This window comes from Seriola lalandi, unplaced genomic scaffold (assembly GCF_002814215.2).
Source record: "Seriola lalandi dorsalis isolate HSWRI2012SDOR001 ecotype SW California unplaced genomic scaffold, Sedor1 jcf7180002054682, whole genome shotgun sequence".
NCBI lineage: Eukaryota > Metazoa > Chordata > Actinopteri > Carangiformes > Carangidae > Seriola > Seriola lalandi.
This window is the reverse complement of record NW_019525235.1, coordinates 1,775,129-1,791,459: the sequence shown is the minus strand read 5'-3', so window position 1 is coordinate 1,791,459 and position 16,331 is coordinate 1,775,129. Positions and strand designations below refer to the sequence as shown.

The 16,331-nt window shown below is 37.5% G+C and overlaps 1 protein-coding gene across 3 annotated transcripts; it reads left to right on the top strand.

Annotated features, from left to right (window-relative positions):
- Positions 1 to 4,028: 4,028 nt before the first annotated feature.
- bnip2 (BCL2 interacting protein 2) lies at positions 4,029 to 15,798 on the top strand. Of its 3 annotated transcripts, none has more exons than XM_023422435.2 (11): positions 4,029 to 5,089; positions 7,842 to 7,937; positions 8,073 to 8,140; positions 8,699 to 8,875; positions 10,634 to 10,816; positions 11,029 to 11,131; positions 11,210 to 11,341; positions 11,446 to 11,532; positions 11,623 to 11,721; positions 12,832 to 12,867; positions 15,173 to 15,798. In XM_023422435.2, the coding sequence occupies exons 1-11, from the start codon at positions 4,722 to 4,724 to the stop codon at positions 15,228 to 15,230; spliced, it is 1,407 nt and encodes a 468-aa protein (XP_023278203.1). In that variant the 5' UTR covers positions 4,029 to 4,721; the 3' UTR covers positions 15,231 to 15,798. The 3 variants fall into 3 exon arrangements, with proteins under 3 accessions (XP_023278203.1, XP_087034442.1, XP_023278204.1); XM_087178316.1 differs by lacking the exon at positions 15,173 to 15,798 and adding an exon at positions 13,423 to 15,166; XM_023422436.2 differs by lacking the exon at positions 12,832 to 12,867 and having other exon boundaries at positions 4,030 to 5,089.
- Positions 15,799 to 16,331: the final 533 nt, after the last annotated feature.

The following is a 16,331-nucleotide window of genomic DNA, read 5'->3' as shown; positions in this document are numbered from 1 at the left end:
TGCACATCCAAGTCTCAGAGGCGTCTTTGAGATAATTGTTCTCATTGACTTGAATAATTATTTGTTTGCTGATTTAATTATTTTCGCATTTGGAAAACAAATGAACGTGTGCTGGTACATACACCATTTTTTTTTTCTCTTTTGATTTTGGTAGGTGAAATTCATAAAATGTACTGTAGGTGTGAGCATCAGACTGAAACTATGATGTTACGATAAATCCTGATTCACAATGTCTCGTGATAAATTAACTGCAACCATATTCACAATTTATGAGTGTTTTTTCTTTTCTAGAACCCTAACCTCAACTTGAAGAAGGTCAATAAAACATGAATTGTTTCTGCCTCGTGGCATCAATACAAACTACACTGAATCAAAGGCTAATATTTCTCAGCTATGAGGTCAGCCCAGGGTTACAGACAAAGTGTCTTCACACAATGACTGGTGTGTTGAAAACAATCGTCGGAGTCCTCAGTTCACACCATTATGAGTATGAATGAGACCTTATGGCTACTGCAGCAAATAGCACAAATTATGAGGGCCATTTTAATGGCACTCACTTGTATTTATCATGCCGTTTTAAATGTTTTGCTCATTTGTTTCCATTAAATATTTCATCTTCCCTTAAATATTCATTTAACTTCCTCTTTAAATTTTTTACCAGTCTCTTTGCAGTTGCTATCTTCTTGCCTCCCTTTTAGGCTTTGCAATCATAAATAATTATTCATCTACACCCAGAAAGAGATTGCATAAAACATGCACATGAATCCTTTTTGTCTTTTCTCATTAGTGATATACTTCGAGTAGCCTAAATACTTCCCGCTACCCCACTTATGGAAATTGGTTGGAGAACCTTCCTAATGATTCTGCTTCACAAATAGGTTATGCCTCCATCTCTGATCCTAACGTTCATCCCTCCTTTCATCACGAAAGGAGGGGTCTGCGACAGCATCTGCGCTGAGATCTGGAGTTCCTGTATTACTTTTAAAAAGCAAGGAATCGGATGCATCCTGAATCAGACAATGCTACTTTAGATTTTAACTACTAGGCTACGGTGAAACTTATTCTGGTGCCAGTGTGCTAAAAATCTCCTTATTACCATATTTAATCATATTTTGCATTTTCAATTCATCACCAAAGATCTGGATGAATAACTTCAAACATAAAGATGAGATAAATTTCAAATCAAAAGTCTTGATCAAATTCCCATTTTTATGCTTAGCTTTTTTCCCCCCAAAATTTAGGATATCCAGCTGTTAACTTTCTAGAAATATTTAGGATAAATTCTTCTATCCCTGCTACATGTTATGCTACAGCCTGGCTCAACAGATTTTTCTTGGCTAAACAGGCAACATTTGTCTTAATTTGTTAGATAATTGCAACATGACTCATTAGCAAACAGCACCATGGTGGAAGGTAGAGGGGAAGCATAAACTCTCAATTTGACTGGATTATCCTTTTGTGATGAGGCCTAATGATCCAACAGAGTAAATAGCAATGTGTTAATTAGAAATCACACTGAATGATCTGCTGCACACTGAGGAGGTATTAACCAAGCAGCATCATTATATTAGATCTATGGGTGTATTTTCTTTTTTTACCATGAGGTCTGAGAATAAAATGGCAATTATAATTATCCCCAAAAGAGAAATTATAGTGCATTTGTTGCAGCTGACTCACTTCTGTCTGGAAGTGAGTGTTGCTGAAAGGTCTTAAAACTAAATAATCTAATATGCTCGCTTCTGTCTGGACGCATTCATCAATAAGGCCTGCAAGAATATCACTATTTAAAAAGAAAGTGTATTGAAAATGTATTTATTTCTCAATTACACAGAATTTGCTAAATTCAGATAAATAAGGTTTCCAACTGAAAATGTAGCCTAAGTTAAAACTGGTTCTCGTGATTATAATCGTTTTGCAAAAAAAAAATCTCCTAATTATGTCTCAGACAGTTTGCTTTTCACAAGGGTTTGAGCTATGGCAGATTTTTTTTTTTTTTTTAAATCAAGATAGATCCCCAGACTGCATCATTTAAGTAAGCATTTGCCTCCACCTAGTGGCAAAGATTACACACTGATAGTGTAGTGAATAGTGTAATCCTTTCAAAATCAGACTCAAATTATATTGGTAAAAACAAGCATAATTAACCACACATTACATTACGTGTAATCAAACAATTAAAAATCTGATATTTTTATGCTCTTAAATACAACCAATATATCTGTACATGTTTACCCACAGCCATCTCAGAGAAAAAAGCCCACACTCTTCAGAAACAGTTAATCACAGATTTATAACTCCAACCTATATGTGCACTGCCAAAATACACTGAGAGTACTACTAGCCCTGGTCTCACACATGCACTAGGCTACACTGTGGAGTTCTGCTCTCATTTTGATGCTTACACATTTGCAATCGTAATGGGCAATACTTATAGACCTCCATTGGCAGAAGTACTCAGATCTTTTACTTAATTACAAGTAGCAAATACTATAATGTAAAAACTCTGCTACAAGTAAAAGTCCTGCTTTTAAATTTTACTTCAGTAAAATTATAGAAGTATTAGCAACATTACTATTACTATTTGTTATGCAGAATGGACCCTATAATATATTTTATATAGTTGGATTATTATTACTGATTAGTCAAATGTAAGCAGCATGTTAATGTTGTTACTAGTCAAGGTAAGGTTAATTTTCACAACTTTATTCTGTTGGGTTGTTTAACTAATAACAGTTACAGTTAGCAAAGTAAAATGTGAAAGTATGAGTAAAATTCTGAAATGAAGTTAACAACAAGTACAAATTAGCACAAAATTATAATATTCAAATAAGTAGCCTTCATAAAAACTGAAAGCAATTTTTTGTGCTTTTTTGAGTATGGCTACATTACTTCAGGAAATGTACTTTCCACTGTGAACCCAACACAACATCCACCACAGGAACAGACCTATTACTACAACTCACAATAAGTATAATTAATACCATAGCTATCCCTGCTTATTATATGGAATCACAAAGCTGCAGTCACTATTTTGCAGATTAATAATGGAAATTTAACTTTTAGAGAGATGGAAAGCCAACCCAACACTTCAAAACATCAACAATTGAAATAAAGTAAAACGTGTTGGGAGTGTTTTGATAGTCTCAGTCTTTTAAAAATGATCACTTCCATTGTCAGCAGAGGGCAGTGAAACCTTGCTGAGGCAGTGATGCTTCCACAGTTCACGGTAGGACCAAGACTGGCAGGGGTGCCAGGTTTGCTCATAGAGCAGTCAGAACTATTAGCAGTGTTGAGGAAGCTACTTTGAAAGCATAACTTTGCAAGCTACCACTTACTTCACACTGGAATAAGTTGAAACACAGCAAACTACGCCAGGAAGAAATATAGTTTAGTTAACTAAAGCTACTTAGAAAAAGCACAATCATGGGTATCCTTCACAGTAGTCAAGACGAAAGAAAAATGAGGCAGGGATGGTCAAAGGGGATTCAATACAGTGGAGAAGCAATGGCAAAATAAAAAAAACAAATTATTCCTCTCTTTTCATGACCAAAAGCGCTTATAGTTTCAGTAGTTAACATGCAAAAATGGCAACAAAAAAAAGTAATTAACTATTTGAATCACTATAGACATATGAACGTAGTTGAACTAACAACAAGCTACTGCAAAATGTTTAATTACATGTACTTCACTACTTCCCAACACTAAAGATTAAACTCACATATTATCTGTTAATCTATAGCATAGCCTCTAAATGTAGTTATGTGACATATTTTGAAATACAGCTGGGGAAAATTTTACTTTATCAACTTTGTTTTGAACGTTTTAACTTGAGATACTGAAAATACGTGATATCTTTGGAATATTCTAACATTGTAAAATGATGCAGTGAAAAACGTTATTATTAAGAGTATTAGAGTAATTGTGTGTGCTTTCGTGGGCTTTGTGATTGAGAGTTTGCAGTAGAAAGTTCAGATACGAACCTGAGGGAGACACAACTGGCAACTCCATAGAAGGCTGGTTACCTCTAGCTGGAAACGTAATTACAGAATGCTTCAGTTAGCTAGCGTCGTTAGCAAACAACAGAGTTCTGTCTTTACATTGCGAAGATTGTTGCTGGAAGACCCTGGCTATTTCAATCAGCGGATACTCAATTAGTACTGTACATGGATCCATTGAACGGTTGTCCTAACCTTCTGTCGTAGGTGACAACTGCCTTGTCTTGATTTTATGGATAACAGCCGGCGTCAAGTGGACAACATTAGCCTCTTTTTCTGTGGCTAAATTAGCTAACTGTAGCCCATTAGCTACCGTGACCAACGTGTGTTAACGTTCGCAGGAGACCAGTCTGACTTGGAGGAAGGAAGGAAGGAAACCGATAAGTCGGATCACCGCTGCTTATGCAAAGCTAGCGCAGTTTTGGGGCTCCCGAGTTCACACCGTGACGCATTTAGAAAAGGTGACTATCTGTGCACCCTGTGTGACATTTAACACTATTTGGTTAATAAGGTATGCTGTTAGTTGGCGTAGCTAACTGTCAACAACAGTCCTCCCGGCTAGCTGTACAGCGGGAAAGAGCTAACACGCTAGCCACAAACTCTTAAAGGAGTTGAATAAGTTAGATTTAGCCATCTGACTAATTTAGATAACTTGCAAACGGCCTTTTCAGACGTTTCACAGAGCGGACTCTTCACTCTGATCCGCTTTGGCGACAAGACAAACATATGGCATCGGATGTGATTGAGAGTGAAGCGGTGTTGAAGGGTGTAAGTGATATGAATTTGAACAATAGCAGCCCAGATTTTGTCACACCCAGGAAGACTCATGAGGAGCTGGGGAACGGACAGACTTCCAGTCCCTCATCTTCTGGGGTGTCTGGAGAAGGTGACGAGGAAGAATTGGAGGAATTACAAAATAGCACAGCTCCTATGGTTGGAAATGGCGAAGAGGCACTTCGAGAAAGTCTAACCAAAACAAGAGGTACGCCACAGGAAAGGACAACTCCAGACAATGAGCAGAAACAGCCGGGAGCAAGGAGCTCTACCCCAGTGAACCTTCCCCAGCCACGCTCACCATCTGGACCCACTGGAAGGTCTGTATGTGTACATTTGAATGTTTAGCCTACGTGCTGGCGAGAATTTTAGCTAGCTTCTGGTTTCATCTCTTCATTACAAGAATGCTGTTCTCGCAAACTCCAGCACCTGATCCAAATGACTGGCTATACTACTGTACTTCATTTGAAAGTTCTTAGGCAGGCCAGCGATCCTCTAGCGTTATTGCTAATCCCAGTGCTAATTGTTAATATTTGCTTTATTTGACTAAAATTCGAGGACATGTCGTTTTGCAAACCCTGTGGCATTCCCCCATTTGTAGACTGGTTAGAAAAGCAAGTAAAGCAGCAAGCTAGACCTAGGCTGGTATGACATTTATTTCCTGAACATTATAGACAGGGTCGATACACTAATAGGAATAGGCTGAGTCTCATGTTATTTTGTCCATCTGTGGACACAAGCTAATAAGATTATGTTACATTATAATGCAATCTAATACAACAGAACTGTAGGTTTGTACATCAAAAATGACCACTGAGTAAAGTCAGACTTCTCTGGTACAATCTAAACAAATAAAAGGAAATTAAGCTTCAGAAATGTATTATGTTGTAGGTCTAGTTAATGGACTGCATGATATTGTACAAGTGTGACTGTCAATATCTCAAGTGTCTGTAGGTTATAGTAAGTAACATCTGTGCACAGCTCTGCAACCTCACATACACAGAGCAGCACCTGGTGGACCTTTGACAAACTTATAAAGAAGATGACTATGTGCCAAAAAGAGTGGATCCTATACATACAAGTATGTGCACATCCTTACAGGTGCAAAGTTAGAATTGAAGTAAGTATATGAGAAGGGTAACACCTGGACAGCAGTACAGACTGATCTTGTGATCTTGAGCTGTAATCAAAATCTATACACAGATTTGCAGTTGTCTTGACATCTCTTTAAAGAAGTTAGCATAAAATATTGTCACATGCGAACTGTGTTGATGGAAGCTTTAACCAAGAAGTGTCAACATAATCACAATCAATGTTTCCAAACCATCCACCATTGATGTGCTTCTTCATTCAGTTCATCATTAAGTGCATTGTCATTATAGTTTTAAAACTGTCATTTATTTTTTTCTATTCCATTGAACTCCCTAATGTGGCTGATTCCACTTACATGCAGCCTCGTCCCAAGTGCACTTTGACTGCAAGAATTCCTTTTCAGGAAACCACATTCCTGTGGCACTCATACCTCTCTCAGTTGGATTTGAAATGTAATGTGGGGATTAGTGCTATACATAAGCAAACAGCTAAACTGATACATTATGAAATGTTGAGTACCAAATGCCCAGAATGTTTGTGTGTCTGGGAGCACAAATACAGTCGTGCATGTGATTAATGCAGCAAAGGGAGCTCTGTACAGCAAAGATATAGATACCATGATCAGCATTAGTAAGTAGCCTTTTGGTTTATAAACTAAGCCCTTAACACAAGCTTGTAAGCTTTTCAAGAAGCCAGTGATCTGATTATGTGGCCAGCTGCAAGCCTAAAGTCTCGAGGACACACTCATGCAGCATGAAACATGCATCAGCTATGTATTGTTTGTGATTAGCACTGCAACACAAATCATCTGTCCAGTAGCTGGTGCAATGAAGGTTTCATGGTTGTTTTCTTCTCATGTTAAAGTATGTGGCTTGTTTAGAAAAGGTAATAAGCCCATATCACCTGTGAGGACTACTGTGATGGTAAAGAACAACATACTACTTAGTATATAGACAAACAAGGGTTTTCCCTCGCTTAATGAGGTGGTAAGTAAGAGTAGGACTGACCACAGCAAAATGAAAAGTGGTTACTTCCCTTTATTTTACAGAAAGTATTGGAAGTTTATAATATAGCCAAAGACACTTTCTCCCAAATATTGGGTTTGTGTTCAGAATTACACTTCAGACAGAATTCAGATAGAATTATACTTCAGACAATATTTCTAGCTGTGAGACCAAAAAACAATTTTTCAAACATTTTTAAACCAAAGATTGTGCTTAAATGTTGCAAAATGTGCTTGACAGGGGACATGGTCATCTGTCATGTCGTGCTCATTGTGACCAAAATCTTATGTAAAGTGATGCAAATTGATTTTGGGTGTTACTGACAAAGTTGTCACTGAGCCAGTTTATATGAACAATTATAAATTTGTTTGCCTACCAGAGGAAAGGTATTATGAACCATAGACATCAGCAGAGCATATAATGATACATTGAGACACTGATAAACTGAGTTGTTTTGGAAAACTCACTAAAACCAAATTAACCCCTTCTTTAGAAAATCTCCTATGTATCTTTCTTCAGTATTGTTTAGCATTTTCTTAACAGAATCTACCATATTTACAACACAAAGACCCTTATTTGCAGAGTTTACTATCATGCTTTTATTGCTGCTTGATTCAATCGAGTAAAAATGTGTCTGTTATGTTTTAATATTCCATCACTGTTCATGTCCATATCCAAGAACTACATAAAGGTTTTAGTATCTGAGGTATTAACCTAAGAACAAAGATTGCCCTTGACTCTTGGTAGATCAATACAATTTGAACGTTTTCCCCATAATCCTTTGAGGATTGTACAAGTCACAAGCAAGTGTTGACAGATAACCAATTGTATGTGTTTGGATTTTGTTTGTCACGGATAATCTTTGCTCGCCCTGCTCTGGTTCCTTAATACATTTGTAGTACAAGAGAGTCTTTTAGCAATTACAGATCATTAAACATAAAAGATGGCATAACCTTTTTTGTGTTTTCTTTCCCAGCCTGGAGCGCCAAGAGTCAGTCGCCACAACAGAAGCCCGCCTAAGAATGGAAGGAGTTGAACTTAAGGAAGAGTGGCAGGATGAGGACTTTCCACGGTATTGTGTTTATACATGTAATGTTGTAAATTATCTATGGATCATGGTTAAAAGCATTCTATCACATGCTTGTGTTTTGAAAGTCACAAACTATACACCTACTGAAGACTTGATCACCTCATGTTTGATCATTAGGCCCCTACCAGAGGAGGAGGAGCTTGAAGATGAGCTTTTTGCTGGGACCTCTGAAGACAGAGACCCCGGTAATGAAAACAGAATAGTATATGGTGCATTACTGCTGTGACACAGGGCAATATTAAAGGACATTTTTTCGAGTCTATCTACAAACTCACATGCCCCACATGTCCGTTGGGAGAGCAACTGGTTGCTGTAATCATTCCTGTCGATTCTTGTTTGATCTTGCTTGTGCAAAAAATGCATTTGAAAGTTCAGCCAAAACTAATCTTAGGCTTCAGCAGTCTGACCAGTTACCCAGTTCAAAAGAGTATGTTCCAACACAGTATTTTAATACAAAATCTGCTTGGACAGTGTTTTCTTTGCTTAGCTCGAGTGCGGGGAGAGTAACACAAAAAGGGAATTACGTAGTAAAGACTAGCACTGGAAGATAGCACTTGGTTTGTGTAACCCAGACTATTGAAGCCTCGCAAGCACTCTGGATTTTGTCACCAGTCTCTTAAATTAGAGATGCAATGGGAAAAGATTTCTTCATTTGCATGTGAGTATTTTTTTATAATAGATTGAAAGAAACTGAACCTCTATAACAAACAGTATGACTACTAATGTCTTGGTATCTACCCTAGGCTATATAATGGACCATGGCAAGAAGGCAAAGAAAAAGCTTGCAGCTCCGGACATCAGTCTGACACTTGACCGCAGTGAAGGTTCTCTTCTCTCTGATGAGCTGGATGATAGTACAGAGCTGGACCTCGATGACATTGATACACCCTCAGACAACAGCAATGAGTTTGAATGGGAAGGTAAGGACCTTATATCATCCGGTGATGATGATAACAGTTTACATCCTAGAATATATTTAAACCCTATTTGTTCCAGATTTTTTTGTTGATACTGAAGTCCAAACAGTAAAGTTGACTTGATGAGGTGGGAGAAGGAAAGATACTTTCAAATACCAGTTTATGGTGATGTAATTTATTTCTGAAAAGATTTACCCTTCTTGAGTTTATTCATTGGCTTGCAACACAAAAGCAAGTGTGTTATCAAACCAGTCTTTTATGTCCTGGTTCCATTGGCATTTTCTATCCTTGATTTTACAAGCTAAGGCTGACTGCCTAAAGTGTAGTTAAAATATGCTTTGTTGTTTTTGTGTTTCCACACTGCTGCCTTCCTCTTTTTCACTTGGAAGAATTGTTTCCATTCTCTGCCTGGAAACAGGCTGCAGGCCAGCAACAGGTTTCTCTCTTCCCTGTGGTAAGGTTTCCTGGACAGCCCATGTTTTTTTTTTTTCTGCCAGCCATGAGTCAATCAACCTATTTTGTCCAGATTATTTCGTTCAGACAAATCATGGGATGTTTCATGTTTCATACCTTTTCATTTTCAGTCAACATTTTTGTGCATGATATTTTTCCTTTCCCTGACATTTTCCTGCATTTGAGAAAAAAATCAATATGAACTTGGTTAAGAAGTGGTTTAATAAGTACTCTAATGGTGCAGTTATCAAATAGGAGCCATTTTAACATTAGCTACATGTGTACTGTTTTATGATTAGTCATTCATTGTGTAACATTTTACAAGATGTCACACATCACAAGAAATTGCACCATAGATAAATACATCATAGTGTGATAAAAATATATCCCTTATTAATTTAGCCCATAATTGCACATATTGCATTTATAATTTTAAATGATTCATTTGGTGCACAATTTCATAAACAATAAACATCTTGGTTATTTTCAACCTCAATGTCCAACAGTCTGAGACCACTTTCCCATTCACTTGAATGGGTTGCTTTAGATACATGACACATGAGTGTATGCTTTACATACATGATTCACTCGAATGGGAAAGTGGTCTCAGACTTTGGGACCCCACTGTATGTGGATCACACAGTGCTCCAAACAAGAAACGCAGATCAATGTGTTTGATTCAGTATATGTAGGAAATTGGCCACTCAGAGAACGATCCTCGTTGTTGTGATTTTGTTTCATAATTCCCTTTTCAGTTCTGCCTGTTGCATGCTTTACGTACATGATCATTTGAACACTGTGCTTCATGTCTTTATGATGAGCAGACCTTGTGCGCATCATGCAGCTGTACATCAAAAAACAACAGATGCTCAGAATTCCTCATTGTCTCACCAGTGGTGCATCACTGTGAATTGAAAGATTTATTTTTTATTATACCCTGACATGACAGGCTTATGCAGCACAGTATAATTGCAGGGTGTCTCCCATTAAATTTTAGATTTTTCCCAGGAAAATGCTGACCTAAGAGAACGGGACACATGGAAGTCGAGGTGTGATTGTTGGTGTTGATTGGAGAGAAGCATGCCATCCAAATACAGGAGATAAATGCACAAAATAAATAAATGTAATGTTACTGCCCACTGATTAAAATGCATGTGATTGAAAAGGTAAATAATGAATTATTGACTGATCTGAAAATTACAACAAGTATTTGATCAAAATGGAGCTAATTTGATACAACTAGGCAACCCTCAGAATCAATAGCTACAATATCCAAGCTGTGGGTTTAAAATGCCTCTTCTCCTTTAGACGACCTCCCTAAGCCGAAAACCACAGAACTACTACAGAAAGGTGTGGAGTCAGTTCAGGAGTACTCAGCCGTGGAGGAGAGGGAGGAGGGTCGACGCTGGAGGGTGTTTCGTATCGGAGACCAGGAACACAGAGTGGACATGAAGGCCATTGAACCTTACAAGAGGGTTATCAGCCATGGAGGTCGGTGGCATTACATGTATTATGGCACAGTCACATAAATCCAGTCATTTTAAGTAGTATTTATGTAGTATATTTAAGTGTATTACATTTGTGTTTTTGATAAGTGTGTGTATTCAAAATAAGAAGTAAAAAAGTGTTATGAACAGTTTTGATGATGAAAAAGTGTTTTGAAACTGGAACATCAATTTTTGATGACTGATTTTTCACTGCAGGTTACTATGGAGATGGCTTGAATGCCATAATTGTGTTTGCTGTGTGCTTTATGCCTGAGAGCAATCAACCAAATTACAGATACATCATGGACAATTTATTCAAGTGAGTGTTTCTTTGAATTCTTTCGGCCTTGTGAGTGAACATTTTAGAGCCATCACTAATGGGGTTTTCCTTTCACAGGTATGTCATCGGCACACTGGAGCTTTTGGTTGCTGAGAACTATATGATAGTGTATTTGAATGGGGCAACGTCTAGGAAAAAAATGCCGACTGTCGGCTGGCTCAGAAAGTGTTATCAGCAGATCGATAGGAGGTGAGTTTCATGGTCACAACACTCAAAACAAGTAGAAACGGCATCATTATATTCATGGTTTGATTTAAATTTTTAACGGCTCATCTCACTCTTTTTTTTTATAGGTTAAGGAAGAACTTGAAGTCTTTGATAATTGTTCATCCCTCTTGGTTTATTCGCACCCTGCTGGCACTCACAAAACCTTTCATAAGGTAACATAATGTTTCAGGTCACTATAATGATAAAATAAGGATTGTCTAGGGTAACCTTGAGAGTCTGACATTTTATTCTTCTCTTCACAGCTCCAAATTTAGCCAGAAAATCAAGTATGTGTACAGCTTGGCAGACCTTGCAGAGCTCGTTCCAATGGAGTATGTGTCCATACCAGATTGTATCAAACAGTAAGTGTATTTAACTCAACCACATCTTCAGCACTTTTCAAGCTCAGTTTCACAAGACTTGATACATATGGCAGTTAAAATGTATGTATACTGTATGCCAGTTAATTATATGGGTGATAGACATATTGTTTTGAAAAATCGTGGTGGTTCCCAGATGAGGGGTCTCTGTCCCTGGTAGAACTGTAGCATGAGTTGTTTTTTTTTCTATATTTTACAACTATAAACCATCGGGCAGAGAAAGTATACATGGCTGCTTAAGTGAATTAGTAAATAAAGGAACCGTGACCACATAAGTATAGGCTGCCTTCTAACCTCCTCTTCAGCAGATTTCATCATGTCCTCACAGGACTTGGTTCAATACATAGCTGAAACCAAAATTCGTTAGACCTGCCTTGCAGTTTTACCTTTAAGTGGGTCCCAGATTCTAGTAGGCGCGGCTGCCTATGTGGCTTAATCATTTTGTGCCCTTACACTATCAACTCTGACTGATCTTGCAAAATTGAATTGCCTTTTGCCAATAGGTGGTGCTACAGCAACACTCTGCTTTTCCTGTGTGGCCAGACTGTCTTATGAGTCTGGCTCATTTGAGATTTTGCACAATTCGTCTTCGTTTGAATTAAGTATTTTCCAAAATCATGGATGCTGTCTGCCCAATGCCTATAAGCGTTATTGTCATACTCACACCATGATGATAGAGAAGAGATCCAGGTGCCAACTACAAATATCTAAACATTTCCTTTTGTAAAATAATACATTTGGAGCACAGTTTAGCCTTGGTGGGCGGTATGCACTTTCCAGGTTCTCTTTAAGTGTCACTATTACTGCATCAAGATGTATTTGTCCTCTAAACTGCTGTTAAAGAATACATTAGTTTCAAGTGTTAACCTTTCCTGATGTGCATTAGTATTGAGCTCATGCTGAGAAATTACTCATGCTGTATTCTTCCTTGATGTGGCTTAACCCGAGGCGGATCTTGTATTCTTGTGGCAGTTGAAAAGACCTCGGCACAATACTCATCTTATAAAATGTTTTTGCTTCTTTGGTTGTTTGGTTGCTGTTGGCTGTGTATGTCTCCTTTCCTTAACTCAATTTCCCTACCCTCCTCTTAAGGTTTGACGACGAAAAAAATAGGAAAAACCGTAAAAGGTATATGCACTTTCACCTAGGATCAATCTCAGCATTTTTTTTTTTCATTTGCATTTCACAAAACTAACAACAAAATTATCCGTTGGCTTTTAGAAATGCACCAATACACCTCATTCTGCTTGGTGTTTTTGTATTGGATGATACATTCTGGCCAAAATCCACTTTCCTCCTCAATGCCCCACATTTTCCTCTTAGTAGATTTAGGACATTCCTAATAAGCAGACTGAGTAGCTGTTTGATTGATTTCCAAAAATAGGTGGCTTGGTCATTGTTTAACTAAATAAATCCCATTTCCAAGCCAGTTCTGTGAAGTTCAGCTCAAAGCCAACTCATTCAATTTCAGCTATCTGTATGTGGCTTAAAATACACCATGTACATTTATAAGGCTTAGTTTTTTGGGGTTTTTTTTGCAAGATGCTGTTTATTCACTGTCATGCCGACTCATAAAGATTTATGAATTCATGTGAAGATGTCAGTTTATTGCATTACTGCTTTCTGATGTAAAAGTAGGGGCATCAAGTAACACTTACTCGCATGTGTCTTTTTAAAAACCAGGTTTAGAATTTGATGTTTTTGATGGTGGGTAAGTTTGTTCATGTTTGTACAACTGAATGGGGTGGAATTACAAGGAAGTAGCTCGTCTTAGTCACTGTGGTGTGTGGTTGCACTGTAACCATGTCCTCAACGACATGGTTCCCCCTCAGTAACTTGCCCTCACTGAAAACTCAGCTTGTTCACTCTCACAGCTTTTTGCATGACTCACTGCATACCCACTCCCTGCTGATGTTTGGTAATTGCCACAAACCTTTGTCAGCCTTGCTCACGGACACAAGAATGTTTTGCTCATTACTGATAAGTAGTGAATGTTCAGTTGATGAGGTTGTTAATTTGCATATATGTCGTGGGATGTAAGAACATTAGAAAAGTGTAAAACCATGCCATCTTAGAGGGCCCATGGTTTTGAAGAAGAGATGTGGTATTGTGTGTTTTTCTCAATGTATAAAAAACGTCCAATTAATTAGTTGTTCTTAGTTTCTAGGTTGATTGACAAACTTGCAAGACAAATGCACTAAAAACTTACTCATTGCCATGGAGTTCAAGCAATGTCTGTCAGTATTAACAAAAACACAGAAAAGTTTAATGACAGAGAGCTTAAATCTATTACAGGCTAACAATTGCATTAGATTGTTAACAGGTTTGCTTACTTTACAGTATATTATCCCATTATTATTAGTATGAAATCTACCACTTTTGCAGTGTGTTGCAGATAATGAAAGCAGTCTGTACACTGACATGAAGTTTGGTTTTCTACAGTACATATTTAAGTTCACATTAGTGCATTTGTCTTACAAGGTTTCAAGGGAAGTAAGAACCTCATAATAATACAACTGATATTGATGGTTTATATTGCCTAGATCAGTGGTTCCCAACCTATGGGCCGCAAAGCTATTGCAAGTTGGCCGAAAAATCATTTTGCAAAACAATACAATTTTGGTTTAAAAAAAAAAAAAAAAAAGTATTATAAAAAATAAGTAATGTTTATGAATGTTTTAAAATTAAATTAGCTTTAAAAATGTTTAAAAACCCCTTCATTGTTTTTTTAAGGCCTATCACTGTGATAAGACAATGACAGGAACTTCTATGTTGTCACCGTTCGACCAAATTTTATACTTTTGCTATTGTTACTTTGCGTTATAAGATTACATCCATGGCGAATCAAAATTTATAGCTGGTTAGCAACAGGAAGAGTTAAAAGCAAAGAGAGTCAAGAGACGGGTGGTGAACTGACAAATGATTTATCTTTTTGTTTATCTATTAAACAAAAAAGAAAGTCCTGAATGTTCAATGGCTATCACTAAAATAAGAAGTGCTCGGAGAACGTAGTATTTTTCCTCTGTATTGTCATGGGGTCGGATGTGGGCTACCAACATTTTTGAGATTTTCAAATGGAAAAGGTTGGAAACCACTGGCCTAGATATTGTATGTTCAATAAAAAAGAGCATGCATAATAAATTGGGGAAGTTGTTAGGGGTGGAAAATACAAATAGACTTATTTATTTAATTTGTATCAGGAAAATAATTCTGGTAAATCAAAAAAAATCATGCATTTTATTTATAGAAATATTCTCTCACAAAGAATTTCCTTTGTCATGGTGTAAAGCTCATAATCACATTTCAGGATGCGAATATATGAGAAGTGTGTTTATGGGCAGTGTAGTGGCCTGTTATTACATATCCCAGCCTTGTTAGATATAATGCCATCACATTGACGCAGACATCTGATGACTATTGAATCTGTCTGCAGGATCGACCAGGACATGCATGGCAAAGTGGAGATCGCAGCTGCCGCTGTTCCAGAGTGACCCTGCTCACACTTTAAGATGTGGAGGGGGAGAACGATGAAGAATGTTCAGAACTGCAGCCACTCTTATGTTTATGTTCTGGGTGACGCGACTGGAGACTTTAGATCTTTGCATCAGGAAAGTGCCTTTTTGAAACTATGCTGCCTGTTACATTTTTGCTGTATTTCTGTGTCAAGCAGCTTGATCTTCAGCATTTTTTCCACATGCTGTCTGAAATGTTTTTAATCCTTTTTATTTACTGCCAATATATCATGTCAAACTTAGTTAATTGATGTTCCCTAGTTACTGTTGTATCTATACTTTATTTAAGGCACTCTGTTACAAATGGTTGATGCATGCTCTGCTTTATTACATTTAAATATATATTTATATTCAAAAGGTGACAAAGGAGAGAAATTAATATATTTTTATGGTTGCTCTGATTTTAAACTACATTTTAGGTCTCTGACCCACCCACTGAGTGGCATTTCATAGGACAAGATTTGACAGCACCTTTTTCACTGTTCACTGCTGACGTTCTCTGTTAAAATCCTGCCTGGGAAAAATAAAGTTTTATTTTTGCCCCTCACTTGAATGTGCCCTCTAACTTGTAGAGGGAGAACATTTGTGAGAGCAACAGTCTCAAGCAAAGATGTAGGTCATAACATAACACTATTTCCTCCAAATCATGTCACGGGCCCTGTTCTTCAAATGTGGCTTAACTAATTCAGGCTAACTGGCTGAAATAATCCTGTTTATTCTCATCCAGCTAATTTGGTTCTTTGAACACAATTTAAGAATTGATTTATTTATCCTGGATGAAGTTATCTTAAATCACAGTGCACTCTTATTTTGAAATAAAAGCAAAATGAGCACAGAAGTGAGACCATGATCTGCATTCGTATGATTGGCTGATCATGTGATTGCAGTTACATGAGGTAGGTGTGGGAGCGGGGACCCTCCCAGCATGCACTGGGGTCTTATTTTCTTGTTTGTTCCTCTGTTTTTATAGGTGTCATTTTGTTTCTACATTGTTCTCCACAATGTTTTCATCACTTCCACTCTTAAACATTACTGGTGAACATGGTTAGACCATGAGCAATGTTGGTAGCTGATTGCTGG